Source organism: Styela clava, chromosome 9, assembly GCF_964204865.1.
Source record: "Styela clava chromosome 9, kaStyClav1.hap1.2, whole genome shotgun sequence".
Lineage (NCBI taxonomy): Eukaryota > Metazoa > Chordata > Ascidiacea > Stolidobranchia > Styelidae > Styela > Styela clava.
In genome coordinates, this window is record NC_135258.1 from 16,584,078 (window position 1) to 16,602,527 (window position 18,450).

Consider the following 18,450-nt stretch of genomic DNA (forward strand, 5'->3'; position numbering starts at 1 on the left):
TATAAACATAAAGAAATGCACAATGCTACTGATAATCTACTAATAACTTTGTCATTATTTAGCTCTCATTCTAAAAATAGGTTGGCTCTGGTTTTACTTGCGAAATTCTGTTGCCAAGCTGGTATATATAATTGTGATGGATCATGGCTAAGGCTAAATGCTAAATTTGTTTTCGATTGATATTCATGCTAAAATTTAAAACAAAATGATATTTTGTAATGTGGTTTAATATTTTGATAAAATTATATTTAAGCAGGATCAAAAAAACGCCGCTCCCGAAGTATGTGCACCAAGATGGCGCACAACCTGAACCATAACCTGGTACAAATACTATGTTCAGGATGTGCGCTATCTTGGTGCATATACGTCTGGAGCTCTGAAAAAAACGGAGGTTGGCAACAGCAAGCGGATGTACTTGATGAATATCCAGCTTGTCAAGTTGAAAATAGTACGACAAATTGACATGTAAAAATAGGAATAATTTAAAACAGAGGAATAAGACTCGGAAGCATGAAAATGTTTTGTGAAACCGTACGTATATGCATAAGCTGCCGGGAGACCATTATGAACGTAGAGGATAAGAGCATGTATATATACTGGAATGAATTTTCTCGAATTATTGACTATACTCTATCGACCGTAAAGAAGATTTCGAATTTTTAAAACTATTAGTATATTTTGCAATAGAAACGTGAATAAAAAGAGAAGTGAGAATTTGTGAATGGCTTGTGTGTAAATCTTGCCAATCCTTCTGAACATTACTTTTTACCGACGGCGTCTATATTAAGAAACGTATAGCAGTCACATCGCATGAACTAAACTGACAACACAATCTTGTCCCAAGCCAAGCTAATTCGTGGCGAGTTCGCTTTACGTAATATCAATACTTTTCGAAATTCTCAAAATACCCAAATCAAAACCTAATTAACAATAAATTTGGTCATATTAATTATATTTAACGTATTTTTTAGCATTTTTTTTATCAATGGCTAAATTGTCAAATAGTGATATTATCTTACAGGTTACGAGTTAGTCATTATTTTCATTCATATACGGGTGTGATAAAATATATTTAGATAATTATAAAACAACGTAATCAGCGTTATTTTTTAAAATACAATATTCTGAATAATAGCAAACATCGAGGACTGTTGATGAAATTAGTATATATATATATATATATATATATATATATATATATATAGATATGTAACTAACATTGATAAATAATAGTTGGTTAGCTCAAATAATGACTTCAGTCAGTTTCTGGACATGTTGAAGGAGAAAATTTTGCAGATATTGCGACATCATGCAAGACGTTAATGAAGGCTGCAACCTGTCACAAAGTTGGATTTGGACTTGGAAAAAATCCACGAATCACCTGATGATCTGAACAAAGTAAAGCACACAAGTTTTTTCGATAAGATTCTGATATCACCAGACCTTGCATATATATATAGCTAAGGCAAAACGAGACTGCTGTTCATGTCCACAATGGGTAGAGAACAAACGTTTGAACTCAATGGAAGGAGTATTTATATTCCGGTATTTGTACTAGTTCATGATGCAACAACAAATACTTCGACTTGGTAATTTAATTTACAATATCTTCCAGTACTTAAAAAGTTTGATATAAGTTTTCATACCTTTGTCGAGTGGACATAACAAAGCCGCAAAATAATTTTCATAGTCAGAAAGAAAAACTATAGCTGCATTGTCTAAAAGGTTGTCTGATTAAAACAAATAGAATTAAATGAGTTTAACTGCAGACCAACAAAAGAATAATAATTTATCTATATATCGAATATTATATTATATATGTACATGTATTAGTAATTTTACCCATATTTGACACCGCTTCATTCGCAAGTCCGTTCATTTCCTCTCCGTGCTCGAGGTGAATAAATTCTGCAAACGTTCAATTTGTGTCAAAAAATTAACAAATGTCTTAAATTAAAAGGAAAATAATAAAAGAGTTTACTAGTACTTTTCATTGTTATGCTAATCAATAACTTTCCACAACGTTTTGAAAGCATTCAATTGGGATACATTTTGTGTACACAACATACCATCGTCTGATTTCCTAATATGATAAGTTCCATCTCCTTCATAGTCAACATGAAATTCAAATTCAACATATCTGGCAAATAAAACGGTGTTACAAAAATTGTCCTTTTATGCAACCTGTTATCTAATTTTATAATTGTGTTTTCGAGAATTTATTGGAAAGCATTATTAATTAGTATGCTATCAGATCCGAGGAAATAGACTCGTAACTCTTGGACGAGTTCTCAGGTAGATTTGGTAATTTAAACAACATATGAAAATGTAGAAGAATCACTATAGGTAAATAATTTATTTTTAATTTTAGCTATTTTCAACAATATTTTACTTATTGTAACACATTTATACTCTGTAGATTTTGCTTTTTGTTTTCATATATTTACCTGGACCCATTTTCCTTTGAAACAGCTTGGAATCCAGTTTCTGTAGACGTGATATTAGTGAATCAGGCACAAGAGACCTTAGACGTTGTTTCATCAGTCCAGAATACCACGTAGTTTTTGATAACTACAAAATGGGAAAAACCTAAATTACGGTGTTTCCCCGAAAATAAGTCCTATAGCCTGAAAATAGGACCTAGCCCAAATTTAAAAATGATTTGAATCCAAGCCCTACCCTTAAAATAAGATCTAGCCGATAGCGTGAAATTTGTTTTGACCTAATCGAAGGCAAGAAAACTCTCTTACACGTTTCAAATGGTTAAACTAAAACGCGTGAGAAAGGAAAAGGTTCAATGAGTAAAATCTTCATTGGAATTTATGAATCTAGTGACTGGCATGACATTCCAGAGGATGATGATATGGTCAATTTTGAATAATGGCAGTTTTTTGTTTAATAAAAACGTGTTATTTTTAAGTAAATGGATATCGGGTTTCATATTTTGTATATTTGAAAATCTCGTAATTTTCTACTTCGTAATTTTGTTTTTGATAAATGGCATCCTCCCATATAAGCCCTAGTGTTATTTTTCGAAAGAAAATTAAAATAAGACCCTGTCTTATATTTGGGAAACACGGTGTATGTTAGCATTGGTTTCTTAGAATTTAATGCTAGTTACACAAAAATGGTTTTGACTAATAACGGATTGGAAGTAATTACTTTAATATTAACTTAAAGAGTCATGTTTTTCATTAAAATCAGCAAAAACAAGTGGGTTCAACACACTTCTATAATTTAGTCTCAATTTGAGTTGTTATCTTCATCTCCACCGTACCTTTCCAGCATCGATTTCCATGCCCTCTGAAATACAGCTTTTCTGTAACTGACTTGCATTTGTTATCAGTGCAATTGATGAAAATAGTAAGAGTAATTCAACAATTGAAATCATGCTCATTATGACCATAAACGCTTCGTGATTTTTCTAATTAACCTGTAACAAATAGGAAAACGTGTTGTTCGTATATGGGTTTGCTTTGTATAAAAGTTCATCTGTATTATATGTATCAAACAAAGGTTCTTTAAAACGCCTTATTCAAAACATCTCAACTATATTATCAAAAATTAGAAGTTTATTTCAATGAAACAACCAAAAATAGAATGAACTGTTGTTCACATAGCTGCAATGTGAATGCTGCTATAGTCTATATTCTATTGTGCTGCTTTTATGCCTCCCAAGGCCCTTTTTCATTTCATTGTTCTTGAGTAGAATATTACTCATTGTTTTGTTCTACCCTTCTATGTTTACCTTACGTCAAAATGAACTGTTTATAATTTGGGTGAAGATTCTCTGAGTCAGAGGACGCACAGGATACACGCAAAAAATCAATTCATGTTGTGACGATACAAATCTGTGGCAGTTCCACATAAAATATCCTGATTCAGTAACATTTGAATGAACTAGTTTGAATGAAATATATTTTATTCGCATTGCTCAAATTTTCTGTATATATATATATCTATATATCTATTTGCTGCATTGAGGTTACATATTATTTTTTGCTGCATTTGGGCCACTCGTTTTCTGTGGCATATAGTGAGCTACTCACAGCGTTAATTTGGGTGGTTTTCAGTGGGAAATGTTTTGACAAAATTTCACGCAAGTAATACAGTTTGTTTAAAATATAGTCGAGTTGGGGCCCAATCGTCGTCGCCCAATTCCGAGAGACTATTTTTTTTTAGCCTATTTGCGGGAATGAGGAACATTATTGGATATGGTCGTCACCGCAAGGAATAGATATAGTCATTGAATATTATTTACTCATTGTCCCTCATTAAAATCGTTCACAGCTACCGCTAAATGCTTTGCTTGTAAGGTAAATTTAACCCCGGTTACAATTTGTACGCTGAAAGAGCCAAGAACAGTGGTTTGCATGTTTTAGGGCGTGGCTGAGGCTTGGCGTCTGACACTATTTACAGCATGATATGTTGTTATTTTGGCGTCACAGTTGATCGCTCGCTGAGCGATGTGATATTCATCCGCCGCTGATTTTGATTGCCTGTATCTTCAATTCTCGATTCCCTCACACATATATATATATATATATGTACGTAGGCCAAAGTGTAACCTGAAGATAACAGATGACAAAACTTCCATAATTTCATAATTTGGATTGTCTGATATATGACTTATTGCTGAAAGTTAGGAAGTCGTGAGTTAAGCTTAAAACACATATAAATCAGGGAATTCTCAGTCAAACTTAAAAATTTTTGCATCAGTCGATGTGGGAATTTTGTATTTATATTTTAAGGGAGTGGTTCCAATTAACTATTTGACCTTTGACCTCAACATAGAAAATTTCTGTTGCATTTAGATTAAAAATTTTGGTATATTCGGATAGATTTTGACATAAGAAAGCTAAAAATGTCATTATCATTAAAATTTGTTGAATAGTTTTTGGAAAATTTGAATTTAAAATTTATTTTTTTTCACCGTTTTTTGGTCATAACTTTTGATATAAACAATGAAAACCAAAAATGTTAATGCCATTCAATTGGTCTTTCAGAGACGCATTCAACGATACTTTACTCGATAAGATTGGATTTCTAGAAAAGAAATTGAGAATTTAGAAATTTGCAAATAAATGGGGTTAGAAAACAAGTTACGCGTATTGAAGGTACTAGGGTTTCATCGATTATCACAATTTTATGCTTTCAATATCGTTTTTTTTTGTTGCATTCAAATACATTTGACTATAATGAGTGCATTACACGTGCTTTACACCACTTCTAAGTAAAGGAACTAGAAAATATCGATTTATGATGGTGAGGTCTCGCAAACGCAATTTTCGCCATAATTATTAAGTTGTCTTGCGATAATTTATTGTATTAGCAATTGAAAGTATTTATCTGAGCAGGATATACCTATACCTAGTATTTTGGTACTTCATAATATTAAATCAAACCATCACCTGAATTATTACCCCTTCCTTAAAAAAATATAGTTAACATATCGGGAACGAGAAGAGGAATTGGTGACGTATGAAAACTCAAATTCCCGCAGAATTAAGTCCAATAGACCGGCCTAGTAAGGCAATATCTTTTCCTATTTAATGCAATATTTCTTGTTGTGATGACCGTGAGTTTGCATAATTATGTAATTAAAACTGGAGAACAAAGGGAATGAACGTGGAAAAAGAAATAACTTGGCATCTGCATGGGTTAATTGACCTGCGGTGTATAAACTGGCCCATAATCCGCATAATGGACGATAAGATAATTGATGAAAACAAGATAAATGAGATGAATATAGGATCGGGTGAGCTAACAAAATCACAAGTGAGGTTAAAAGCGCACAGATTTCCGATGGAAAGGTATTGTTAAAAGGGTATTACGCGCTCGCTCACCTATTATTCCATATTCTTTCAATTGTGAGTTACCACGATAAAGATATCTAAAAAAATATACGAAAAAAAAAAACAGAATGTAAAAACGAAGTAATACAACGGGGACGTAGCCAGGTGGTGTTTTTTTTTTGTATTACACATAACAATTTATCATAGGTCGAAAAGCTTTTTATATCCCAGAGACTCCATGAGAACACACGTTTTCCGGCGTTTGGTCGAGCCCGCTAGTTGTTTCGATTTAACATGGCAAATAGAAATTTCAGAACCCCCCTCGAAAATTTCTGAATACTCCCCTGTAACACGATATCAGCATCGACGACATATACATGTCATATTTTTTTGCGTCCTATGCAAGTTCAGTAACAAGTTGTATCTCAGTTGTTATCACTGAAATAATCACTGAAACTGTCTTCTTTTTTGGCATAATATTTTCACCACAATTGTGACTGCAAGTTACCTAAAGAGATTTTTGGCATTGGCTTGCTCGACAATAGCTTAGTAATAATTGTAAAATCGCTGCACAACGGCTTATGTATGACATTGCAGATAAAGTATCGTTTGAGCAGTCCAGAGGATTATTTAAAATGAGCAAATGCATGTGACACCACAATGCCATTTTCTGCGCATACGCATAAAGATGCTGAATGTAACATTCCATAGAATTCTATTTAGGCAACGAGAATCTCCATCATTGCCCTTACCTCCACATTCTCCGATACCCTTTGGGATTGTACCAGCCATGATTCAAAGGTAATAAACGAGAAAAAATCAATCGGTTTGCAATGTATGCCCTAGCTGTCACTGTAAATTTGCATGTTTGAACATCGTTCCGCAAGATCATTCACTCCTCAAACCATAACGGCAAAAGGACACATGTTGTTTGTGGTGCACCTTGTGACTTAATGACTGTTATGTCTAACGACCCTCGATTCCAATGCAACCAATTTTTTCATTGTAAGCATTTTATTGCCAAAACGAAACGGACAGTAAGCAAATTTATTAAAAAATTCAAGTAAGCGAGTAGACCTCGTCAAACAATTTAACTTGTCAACGGAATTCGCATACATAGAGATGGAAAAAATATTGACACAGGTCCGATGTTTGGACATTATTTTACAGAAATACTATAAAATGAAATTACAAATTTATTAATAAAAATAAGTAAGCGAGTAGAACTCGTCACACATAAGTTAATTCGTCAACGAAATTCGCATACAAAGATATGGAAAAAAATTATTGACACAGGTCCAATGTTTGGACATGATTTTACAGAAATACTATAAAATGAAATTACAAATTTATTAATAAAAATAAGTAAGCGAGTAGAACTCGTCACACATAAGTTAATTCGTCAACAAAATTCGCATACAAAGATATGGAAAAAAATTAGTGACACAGGTCCGATGTTTGGACATGATTTTACAGAAATACTATAAAATGAAATTACAAATTTATTAATAAAAATAAGTAAGCGAGTAGAACTCGTCACACATAAGTTAATTCGTCAACGAAATTCGCATACAAATATATGAAAAAAAATTACTGACACAGGTCCGATGTTTGGACATGATTTTACAAAAATATTATAAAACTAAATTAAGAAATGTTACATAATCGATATAATTTAAGTATTCCACCGGAACATGATATAATAGAGAAGTGGTTTTCAAACGATGGGGGTGGGGAATTGGCGGTCTTTGACAATTTTTGAGGGGGGTATAAAGCTTAATTGAATAAATATGTGAGATTTGAATTTGCCCGCCTTATTTTGAATATATATGTTCCATCCACACATGCTGTGAATAAAACATACATACGCCTTACTATCTGTTATTCATAGCTTATTTTAGCTACAATTATTTTTAAGGTGGGTTGCAAAACTTGAGAATTCTAAAAAGGGGGCTCATCTTAAAAATTTTGAGAACCACTATCATGGAGTGTAAAACGCTTTTTTGTTTTCAGTCATGATACTTGTTTTTCACAACTATCGAAGAGGGTTTTATTCACAGAAAGCTAAGTTCAACAAAAATTATGATGAATGTATATTTATGAAATTAAATACATAAACCTCCCCCTCGAATAATCCATTCTGTAATTCTACTGGCAAATCCAAAATTATGTTAGCGTTTTAATTAAGTTAATGCTGTCAGTATTTTAATTAGAATAAATGTATTTGCTCAATATTGTATTTTGAGCAAAGAAATCTGTTTTTGATGCAATCTAATGCTGTCAGCTGTTTTTCTGATAAATTTGCTGCCACTGATGTCTAATTTAAATTTGCAAGCCTTTTCTTAAAGTCACTTCTGAATTTCTTTCTCTCATTAAATAGCTTTGCATGAATTATTCTCAATTTACTTTTCCTGTCTTTAACGCCTGACAGTATATTCTCCTTTTGGAGAAATTCTTCAATGTCTTTGTAACCTGCATAGCAATTTAGAACGCATTAGTCTGAGAATAATGTAAACTGCTCAAGTCCTCGTCATCCAACAAACTTTCTATTTTCTGACTGATATTAACAGACAAAAAATAAACTTTACCTGGTAAGCTACCGGTATTATTTTCACCAGAAGTGTCTTCAATACAAGACTTGAAATGAGTTAACAAAGCTGCAGTGTCACTGCTTGACCATCTAACATATTGTCGTTTTCTGCTCTTAGTTGAAGTACTTGGCATATCTGAAACCAAATAAATGACACACTCATTAAATGATTTTCTACATGTTTAAGTTTTTAAATTTAGCCCCAACTCCAAACTATTTACACTATTTAGCTTTTATACGTAGTTTCATATATTAGTGCACTTTTCAAGACTTGGATAGAAATACTTACCATGACACATCTCAAATTCAGTATTCAATCCCAATCCTGATGGCATACTGTCATCTTCAACACCCGGCGTTTGTGATACTGCAGATGATTCTCCTTCTACACTATTTCCTTCTTCTAAATTTTCAACACCCGGCGTTTGTGATACTGTAGATCAGGGGTTCTCAAACTTTTGGTCTTGCGGAGCCCGTGAAGCGGTTGACTATTATTCACGGAGCCCCAAAATAAATGTTAAAATTGTTACTTTCCGATTCATATTCCTGACTAAGTTAAAGATACTTTACGAATTTGAAAGCTAAACCTTTTTTAATGGGAATAATACAAGTCGTAAACATATCTAAATTTCAGAGATAAAATATATATATAAAGGCTGTGAATTCGACACAAACATATTAATAAATTAGGGGTCGAATCTTGTCCCTTTTGATATTTTTAAAAGACCTAGAAGGTCGCTAATAACGTGCGCAAATGCATTTTGTTACAATCGCCGATTGTTTTCGTCAGCGAGGCGTGTTTTTTTTCACACCTTAACATCTTTACGTCGGTGCTTATTTTCCCTAAATCAAAAATTTCCTACGGCATATACATGTATTGTTCCACATTGACGACGATAATTGCTCTTTTGTTCTCGTGGGGAATTATTGGTTCGATGTGAAAACATCGTTACCACATTATAGTCATTGCTTGATCGGTGAGGAGAGGGGGGAAATATTCAATAAAGAGGTAAATCCGCAACTCAAATTCTTTGATTGAAAAGCGGCATTATGAAATATTAAAACTAAAACGGAGTATAACACTATAAGTTATGTTTCAGCAGTTTCACGGCAGATTAACGCTTTTTTAGACATTGTAAATCCCAAAGTTTGGTGTTATGTTAGGTTTTCTTTGGTTATTCATCGTAGTAACTGAAATCAAAATACAGTCAATTATACGCGCGATGTACCTTTTATCCATTCTGAGATTACCGACAGAGCCGCATGCAATAACATAAATTTCCATCGTTCGTATTTTGCCCAAACCTTTTCATTTTTTAAACGGTGATATCTTGCGAAGAATGAGTGACAGGCATGCGCGGTAGGAGTTAGTGTTGTAAGAACGGCTCAGACTTGTCGAATTTGCTAAATCTGCCACACTGCCACGCAATCAGCCATGATTACGATTATGAATTAATCAGGAAGGGCACAAATATCTTATCAAACTACTGGCATCGGTAGTAGGTATGTTCTTTTGTGGGCAATATGACTTATGATAACAGCGTTGTTCAGGATATACGGTAGTCCACAAGAACTTCGTTCACTTAACCTTGTTTCTCATTTCATGTCTGCGGATTGCCGTGGTAATTTGAGATGTAATGATTTATTACATTGAACTTAATTAACCCAACGAACAAGTCATTTTAAATATGCCCGCATCGGTCATAGATTGCACAATTGCAAATTGTACTTTTTGAGTTTTAACGTTAACCTAGGGCTTTTTGTAACGGTGATATCTTGCTTAAAAATAATCTCGAATGCGAAAGAACAAATCAAGTTTGACAAATCTCAAGATCGCAGAAATACGATTCCAATTTATTTATTGTTGGCAGTTTGTCACGTATTTTATGTTATTTTAGAAAAGTAATCTTTTATTTTAGTAATCTCGAATCAAACGTGAGTAACGATAAGCACAATTAAATTATTATGACAAGACATTTTAAATGTTGCTCGCAATGGTCATGAATTGAATATTTTACGCAACAGAAACCTCGTTATCCGCTGAAAATTTTTTTTTTTAATTGTGAAGAATGTTGCGCGAAAATATTTCGAGGCTATACTGTTGTCAAATTTTATTAAAACTGTTATTGCTTCTGTGAACAAATACAAATTAGCAAGGTCAGTATTGTGAAAAGTAATAGAATAGCACGCGGAGCCCCTAGGTTCTTCCCGCGGAGTTTTGGGGCTCCGTACGGAGCACTTTGAGAACCTATGCTGTAGATGATTCTCCTTCTACACTATTTCCTTCTTCTAAATCTCCTGTTATGTCTGGCTCTTCCGTCCCTGAATTAAAAAGTTTCATCAATACCAACCCATGATTATAATAACATACCAAATTTCTCACCTTCGACTTGCATGCCATCCAATGATGCAAAGTAACTCCCAACTTTCGTAACCTCTTGTATACCGAGTGGACACTGGTATACATTCTTATTGATATCTTCTGTGTGTCCCATGTGCTTGAAAAACACTTAGGCGTTGATCTTCCGGTATTTCCAAGCTGGCATATAAAGTTGAAGCTCGATGGCGCATTGCTGTGATATGTGAATTTACTCCAGCAGCATCAACTACATTTTTCACACTGTGCCATCCGCTACAATGATCTAGGGATTGTTTTGTGCTTGGGAAAAGGAACATGTTTCGAATATTGATGTCAGAATCCTTTCGAATTTCGGAGTTTGCAAGCATATCTAATGCTGAATCACAATCGGGTGGCACCAAAACAGGTACCATACGGTTGGTGCCTTTTCCTCCTTGGTACATTATTTTAAATGTTCTAAGAAGTTTTTTTTCAGCGTCATTAACATATTTGGCTCTTTGAGAGTCAATCCATTTCTCCGTTTTGGCATCACACCAATCGCTCATTTGGAGTCTACATGACTCACCCTCTCGTCGAGCATTAAAAAGAGTGAGTCTAGAGACTGTGAGGTCCTGAATAAATACAAATGTTTCTGGACAAAAAAAATCATACTGATTATTCACAATCTGTTGCAATTTATCTACAGTGTAGTTTCGTATTTTTTTCACAGCGTCTTCGTCTGGTAATTTACCAGGATCTCTTTGCTTATGGTTGCGGTTTTGCAGCAGTAAATACTCAGCATCGCCAAATATGCTGATCCATTTTAGTTCAAGTACGTCAACAAACTTGTCGATTAAATCTGCGCTAGAATCATCATCACCAATTAAATAACTTCCCTTGACGACCTTCGCAGACAATTTGAGCAAATTTCCTACACTCACTTTAAGACCAGCCTTAAGTGTTCCATCTTCATGGGTTGTCATTGATTGTATAGCCTCTTCTAAAGCAGGGAAATTCTGCCTGCGAAACATCTCTTCAATTGGCAGAGTTTTATCATTTGTAAAAGAGATAAAATGGAAGTATAGATTAGCAAGTGTACGCATTTTTTACATAACTGCCTTTCGAGATTCAGCCAGTTTGTCTTTTTTTCGCTTATGTTTATTGAACTGGCTTCTTCCAATCAGTTTAATTACATCATTTTCCCTGACAGAATTTACCAATCCTATCACCGCTGAACCTCGATAGCAAATCAGTGAATTCCAACCCATCTGTATCATTATTGATCAATGTTGCAGCTAACCCCTTTGTTCCCTGTATACCATTTTTTTTCCCACAATTTTTTAAATGACTAAAAAAATATCTTCTGCGCACAAAAGCTTTACACTGAGTACATATTTTGACTCCATCTTCCATCTGGCCTCTTTCACACAATAAGGTTTTTTTTTTCCTTTAACATCTTCATATTATGCCCAATCATACCATCCTTTCGCATTTTCTCAAATTCAAAGGCTTGTAAATGTTTTGGCAAAGACATTGCCAATTTTACCCTTTCCTCATGTTTATGACGCATTCTCAAATGACGTGTTAACTGGCTTCGTAGTTTCCCACAATATAAGCAAGGACGCTTCGGCTTTTTTTTTTTTTCAATTCTTCATTTCTTTGCTTACGGGATTTCCTTTTCCTTGATCTATCGGAAATGACCATTAGTAGATCATATGGCGAATTTGAAGATGTGGAAGACAGAGGCACAAATTCACTATCATAGTCACTGATAACAGCATCTTCAGTTTCTGAATCTTAACATGGAAACAAAAATTAAATTCATTCCAGAAAGGAATGAATTATTGAGGATTGATAAAATACATACCTGTATCGTGTGAGTAGTGTCTGATCTGAACTGCATGTCGAACAGGAGTTTCTTGTTGACTATCTGAAGAGTGAAATATAAAAATTAACCCGTATGATTCAGTCAATTATAGATATAAACAGGATCAGTTTGTTAAATAATTTTGGCCGCATTCTTGCTGGCAATTATGAATGAAACTTTTGAGTTGGGGTTGCACAAGACTAACTCCCTATCTTCTCTCTATACATTTATAAATGAAACTGATAATTGAAGGTTTGGCTTCAGCTATATTTCATCACACTATTAAGCAACTTTTGTATTGCAAATTAAAAAAAAATATCAAATTCAACGAATTAAATCACTTTTGCAATAACTACACTCAAGATGTATATCAGGGGTGGCCAACCAGCCAGAAACGAAGAGCCGCATTTTCGTATTTTGATAACACGAAGAGCCGCATTGTAAACCGGAACATACATGAACATCAGATATACCTATATTCAGCTGTGCGACAATGCTGGTTTATTTTATTAAATATCACTAACCAACATGATTATGACATAAATTTGAAAGCCATTTATTTTTATGCATGCTACTTAGTGGGAATTATGATATGTCGTTGTAGTCAATCGAAGCAGTTCTTTTACATGGGTTTTCATCATAACAAATTAATGCTTTGATTTCACGTCTTCAAAGAATTTAATTGTGACCAAATAAAGAACAATTGCATTGTAAAGTGGATGAAAGTGTATCTTCAACGTTGAAAAAGAATGCACAATGACTCATAATGTGTTTAATCAAAAATTAAAAATCGTAGTTTGCAACTTATTTTTTCCATAAAATAACCAAGGCGAAAAGAGCCGCACGAGACCGGTTCGAGAGCCGCGGGTTGGACACTGCTGATGTATATAAAGCGATATTGTTATTCGAATGGTGGAAATATTAACACTATATTATGTTATAAAAATTATAACCACCTTCAACTCCAAGTAGAGAGTCATCCATTTTCTGTCACGGGCAATACTGTAATAGTTGGAAATGTCCACACAAACAAATAAAACTAGTACTGATCTTACTCTGGAGATTGCGAAGCACAATGGAACAGTTATATTTATATATATCTGTATATAGTCAATATGAATTATTTTGTTAACACGCCAAAAAAGAAATAGGCTACCGGTACTTAGCTATAAATGATATTGTGATAAAACAGTCAGGCAGTGGAAAGAGAGCAAAATTAAGTAGACATACGTTATCACTTTCAATTACATTCAACCTGTGGCATAGAACTGTAGGAAGAATTATCATCTTTTAATCTTTTCGCCACATTCTGACATTGGAGTTGATCTGAAATTATATTATAGCCAACCACAGTCCACAGTAATGGAATGTGACCAGTCTGCCAGTTGGGATACAGGGATAGTGCTATTTCAAACAAGATAATTGTTTTAGAACAATAGGCTACCGTACCTACAGACCTACTAATGTTGTAATGAATAATGCTACTACAGTACGGTACTATGTCAGTACCGTAGCTATATTAATGTTCAATATACAGATATAATACCGGTACCGGTAGTGAATTTGTCACAGGAATTCTAAATACTGCTGTTGCTCCGTATTTCAAAGTATTTCTATAGTTTACCCCATCAGGTACCGGTGACGTATTGAAAATGCGCGCCCCCCTATTCCCCCTCCCTTAAATGTAAAAACGTTGTCTACGTCGCTTTTTGGATCTTGCCTTTTGGCCAATGTCACGAAGTAAACGAGGAAATCGATGACTGGGGAAAGGCCCATGCTTTTCTTATGACGGGGCAACGTGGAATTAAAGCCTAAAACCTCGAAGATTTAGTATTATATCGGGAAATTTTACGATAAATATGTTTATACGCTAGTATTTATAAACATTGATAAATAGAATTTATGTGGGCTATTTTAACAATTTTATAATGATGTATATTTGTCGCCACAATGTAGCAAAAACAACTACAGGAAAGATACCTATGCTTAAATACTTTCGGCTTCTTTGCTCGAATATCAAATAAAACATTATTATGTGGTAGATTGTTGAGAATAAAGTTGAAATTTGTACTCTTTGCTGAAAGGATTTATAAAGAAAGTGAAACACAAAACTATGTGGGAAAAATGCAAAATGTTGCCCAAATATTTTCAACGCCCAAATACAGCAAAAATAACTTCGCGTTGCCGACCAAATAAAGAAACTATAAATATATATATACAGTATTGTCCAGTTGAGCTTTTTTGCTCGAATTTCATAGAAAACATTACGTCATAGATTGTTGAGAGCAAAGTTGAATTCCGGACTCTTTGCTGAAGGGATTCATAAAGAAGGTAAAGCACAAACTATTTGGGCGACAGAAAAATGTTGCCCAAATATTTTCGATGCCCAAATACAGCAAAATAACCCCGCGTTGTCGACCAAATAAAGGAACTAGGAATATATATATATATTGTCTAGTTGTTTAAAAAAAACTATTATTATGCTACTCACTATATTTATTATTTCGCACAACAGAGCAACATGATAAAGTTATTATACATAAGTAATTGTCATAAAATCCGGTTATTTTCCACCGACCTGCCAATGAGAATTTAGGGAACGCAACCAGCTGGCTATTCAAAACAGTGCCCATATATACTATCCCAGAATATTGAATTCACTATTACGAAGAAACTATCGCTAATGCGAAACTTGTTATGCCGCCTCGGAAGGTACTGCCTCGAATGCTGCTTATATTCCTGAAGCTCCCATAGTGAGGTAGTGGGATACCCAAGGTTAGACTTACCATAATTTCTTGGGCATAATCCGGGACAAACTCAAAACTATGAATGAAATAACTGGACGAAAGGCCGAAGGCCTGATCTTGGCAAATTTTTATTCCATATTTATATTTATAAGCTTTAATATTGCATAATAAAGTATTCTACTTAGATTGAATAAAAGTTTTTATTTCTTTATTTAAAGGAAAATGCACGTAAATTTAAGCAACACTAAGTCACAAATCAGACATTTGTTCTAATGCAGCAGTTGCTGTAGTTTCATTGAACTCAATAGAATAATGACGCAATAAACGTCACTCATTATTCCCTAACTAAAAGATTTCTCAGGCTATGTGTGATATTTCACTCAACCTAATAAGCTAAAAAAATTAAGATATTAAAATAAGACTCGACTTAAAGCAAAGTTATGCCCTTTGGGACGGAATTATTTCATAATTTTGCGTCAGGTTAGAGTTAATTTTGAAAATTTCACTAAAGTAAATTTCCGGGACATTTTGCTAACCGGGACGGGACACCGGGAAAGGCGTTTAAACCGGGACTGTCCCGGCCAAACAGGGACGTATGGTAGGTCTACCCAAGGTTATATCCAAAACTATGTCTTTGTATACCGTATTTTGGAGCGTTTGTACTACAAAGCGACAGGTGTTCCATTTCTGCCAACCAAACCATCGACCTCTTTTCCAATACAAATGGAAAACCTATGTTATGCACGGTAAAGCAAGCACGATTCTTTCTACAAACTGAATTCATTATTAATTTGATGGATAAAATCAACCCTCCATCGCATCTGACAAAGCGGACTCAGACTATATATGACGTAATAAGTCCCGTCTGCAAGTTTGCAATTTTATTAAGGTGAAATTTACCATAACAGTGTACCAAGTTCCAGATAAGTTTCCGGTGAATTATTGGAATACAATACGATGGCGAAATTTTTTTTCTGTTAATCCTCTAATTCTGGCCAAAAGATAACCGGGTTAGAAAAGAGAAAATCATGATTTATTTTTGTAGCCACAGTTTAGCAAAACTAGCAACACGGGTTATAGCTATGCCTAGAAACTGTCGGCAAAAAACAGAGTTTATTTGCTCGAATTTCTTATCCAACATTATGTGGTGATGGTTGAGGGCAATGTTGAAAATGACGAAAAGTTTCAGACCTTTATCTTGAGGGATTCTTGGAGAAAATAAAGCCCAAACTATTTGGGCTACAGCAATATGTCGCCCCAAAATTCCCGTCGCCCAAATACAGCAAAAATAGACCCGTGTTGTCGACCAAATCGATAAAATAGAAATATATATATACAGTATATCGCCACGCTAATAACCGAATTGCGTGAGTCACTTTTAGCAGTTTTGAGAGAAACGTAAAAAACTTTCTAATGATATTGTTATGCCATTGAGAGTCAATAGTTTTCCATGGTTCAATTTTTTGATCGTAGCCGGATTTAAGTTAATTTGTATGACGCAGTTAAGTGACGTCATAATGGCGCACTGTGACTTAGACAGAAATGTGTCTATGACTTGGGGACATACGCAATTTTGCAACTTTACTATATGCACCAGTCCTGAAAACTAAACATTCCAAAAACGAATGTAATTCTTAGTATCTACAATGTCTAATCCCCAAAATAGCTGATCAGTTTCAATTACATTATTTTTTATGTTTAAAAATATATATTTCATCAATATAACACGTTCTGCACACCCACCGAGATAAGATTAAGATTAAATATAAAGAATAAAACAGCAATGCACCCAATATAAAAGCCAACCAAGGTGAATTGGACTAGGACAGTGAATATCACAAGTACACGTCTTCCTATACTGTGGTATAATTTCAAATTAATACGCGCTAAGCTGAAATCCGAGATGCAAAAACTCGAAAATACTTCGCCGAGCTTATTTTTGCCTTTGTGACGCCACAATAGTCCTGCGGTAACAATGATAATTCATTATGACGAAACAATTGCACAAATGTGCATGTCATACTAAATCTCCATTTTTATGGGCTTCGGAATTCTTAAAATAAAATCTGAGTTAACAGACAGGTGCGCAGCATTACATAGATACCTATTTTATAATAAAAAAAAATTCAAAATTGCCAAAAATGACTTACGCAATTCGGTTATTAGTGTGACGATATGGGAATTTGTAAGATATCCTATCTATGGAGGGGTGCATGCTGCACAATTTCGTTTTATTTAGGTTCAGTCCTGTGCAGGCATCCCGTGAGCATAATCATGTATATTTCTTGTAATGTAATAATGGTACTTACATTGATATCGAAAAGAGTTTTCTCTCTCCGTCTGTCATTTTCTCCATATAAGGATTTCATAACATGTTATTTTTGTTTTCGGAATAAATTAAAACGCATCGCTCTATTCTTAAATATACAAGAAGAGAATTTTTGGGACAAGGGTATTTTGAGTGAAAGTCTAAAGCTAAAAATTACAACAGAGTTTCCAGAATGTTTAACATATACGCAATTTCATTATAGAGTTAAATTTTTGATTTCTCGAAGTCATCAGCAAAGTCCAGGTCGAAGTATCAGTTCGGGTTATCTATCGACATTGAACGGGTAATTTAATAATTGCCATAATAGTTTCATGTTGGTACCGGTAGGGCCGCAGCTGAGCACCAGGTTAGTCGAAATAGAATGCCAAGTAAACTATCAAAATTTCTCCTTATGAATTAAAATAAAACAATGAAATTTTGGGTGAAATATCGAACTCTGTATCATAAATCATGTTACACCTCTAATTACATAATGAGGATTTCCATTTAGTAATCTTGACCGAAACAACTGAATCATCGAAATTAATGTTGTTAATTCAAATGCATCGGTGCGTAATTGTGTAATATTTAGATAACTAAGGCGAGGGAAGGTGATAGTTTCTGAAGGTGTGGTATTAGGGAGCTTGTGTATGGATGTATTTATTTTTCCCTCTAAATTTGTTAATTCGAATGTATTGGTGCGTAATTTTGTGATATTTAGATAACAATGGCGAGGAAGTGATAGTTTCTAAAGGTGTGGTACTAGGGAGCTTATATATAAATGAATTTATTTCTCATCTACATG

At 34.2% G+C, this 18,450-nt stretch overlaps 3 protein-coding genes across 5 annotated transcripts; all 3 read right to left on the minus strand.

Annotated features, from left to right (window-relative positions):
- Nucleotides 1–1,021: 1,021 nt before the first annotated feature.
- Nucleotides 1,022–3,668, minus strand: LOC144427335 (uncharacterized). Of its 3 annotated transcripts, XM_078116395.1 has the most exons (5): nt 3,278–3,668; nt 2,448–2,571; nt 1,843–1,908; nt 1,647–1,730; nt 1,022–1,389 (listed from the first exon to the last, which is right to left on the minus strand). In XM_078116395.1, exons 1-5 carry the CDS (start codon nt 3,404–3,406, stop codon nt 1,340–1,342), a joined length of 453 nt encoding a protein of 150 aa, XP_077972521.1. In that variant the 5' UTR covers nt 3,407–3,668; the 3' UTR covers nt 1,022–1,339. The 3 variants fall into 3 exon arrangements, 2 of the variants coding, with proteins under 2 accessions (XP_077972521.1, XP_077972522.1); XM_078116396.1 differs by lacking the exon at nt 1,647–1,730; XR_013477898.1 differs by lacking the exons at nt 1,022–1,389; nt 1,647–1,730; nt 1,843–1,908 and adding an exon at nt 1,918–2,140 and having other exon boundaries at nt 2,448–3,379.
- Nucleotides 3,669–10,854: 7,186 nt separating this feature from the next.
- Nucleotides 10,855–11,826, minus strand: LOC144427399 (uncharacterized). The gene has a single exon (XM_078116580.1). It carries the CDS (start codon nt 11,824–11,826, stop codon nt 10,855–10,857), a length of 972 nt encoding a protein of 323 aa, XP_077972706.1.
- Nucleotides 11,827–12,214: 388 nt separating this feature from the next.
- Nucleotides 12,215–13,671, minus strand: LOC144427137 (uncharacterized). Its single transcript, XM_078115859.1, has 3 exons — nt 13,547–13,671; nt 12,591–12,653; nt 12,215–12,519 (listed from the first exon to the last, which is right to left on the minus strand). Exons 1-3 carry the CDS (start codon nt 13,572–13,574, stop codon nt 12,308–12,310), a joined length of 303 nt encoding a protein of 100 aa, XP_077971985.1. The 5' UTR covers nt 13,575–13,671; the 3' UTR covers nt 12,215–12,307.
- Between the last annotated feature and the right edge of the window lie 4,779 nt (nt 13,672–18,450).

What these genes read in the sequence shown, in the direction of transcription:
- LOC144427335 (XM_078116395.1), bottom strand. Translation starts at nt 3,406, where the DNA reads ATGGTCATAATGAGCATGATTTCAATTGTTGAATTACTCTTACTATTT. An exon ending in TCAAAGGAAAATGGGTCCAG is followed by an intron (nt 1,909 to 2,447) that starts GTAAATATATGA and finishes GAACGTTTGCAG; the next exon opens with AATTTATTCACCTCGAGCAC. An exon ending in GTTATGTCCACTCGACAAAG is followed by an intron (nt 1,390 to 1,646) that starts GTATGAAAACTT and finishes TACTTTGTTCAG; the next exon opens with ATCATCAGGTGATTCGTGGA.
- LOC144427399 (XM_078116580.1), bottom strand. Translation starts at nt 11,826, where the DNA reads ATGCGTACACTTGCTAATCTATACTTCCATTTTATCTCTTTTACAAAT.
- LOC144427137 (XM_078115859.1), bottom strand. Translation starts at nt 13,574, where the DNA reads ATGGATGACTCTCTACTTGGAGTTGAAG. An exon ending in CTCTCTACTTGGAGTTGAAG is followed by an intron (nt 12,654 to 13,546) that starts GTGGTTATAATT and finishes TTCACTCTTCAG; the next exon opens with ATAGTCAACAAGAAACTCCT. An exon ending in ACACTACTCACACGATACAG is followed by an intron (nt 12,520 to 12,590) that starts GTATGTATTTTA and finishes TTCCATGTTAAG; the next exon opens with ATTCAGAAACTGAAGATGCT.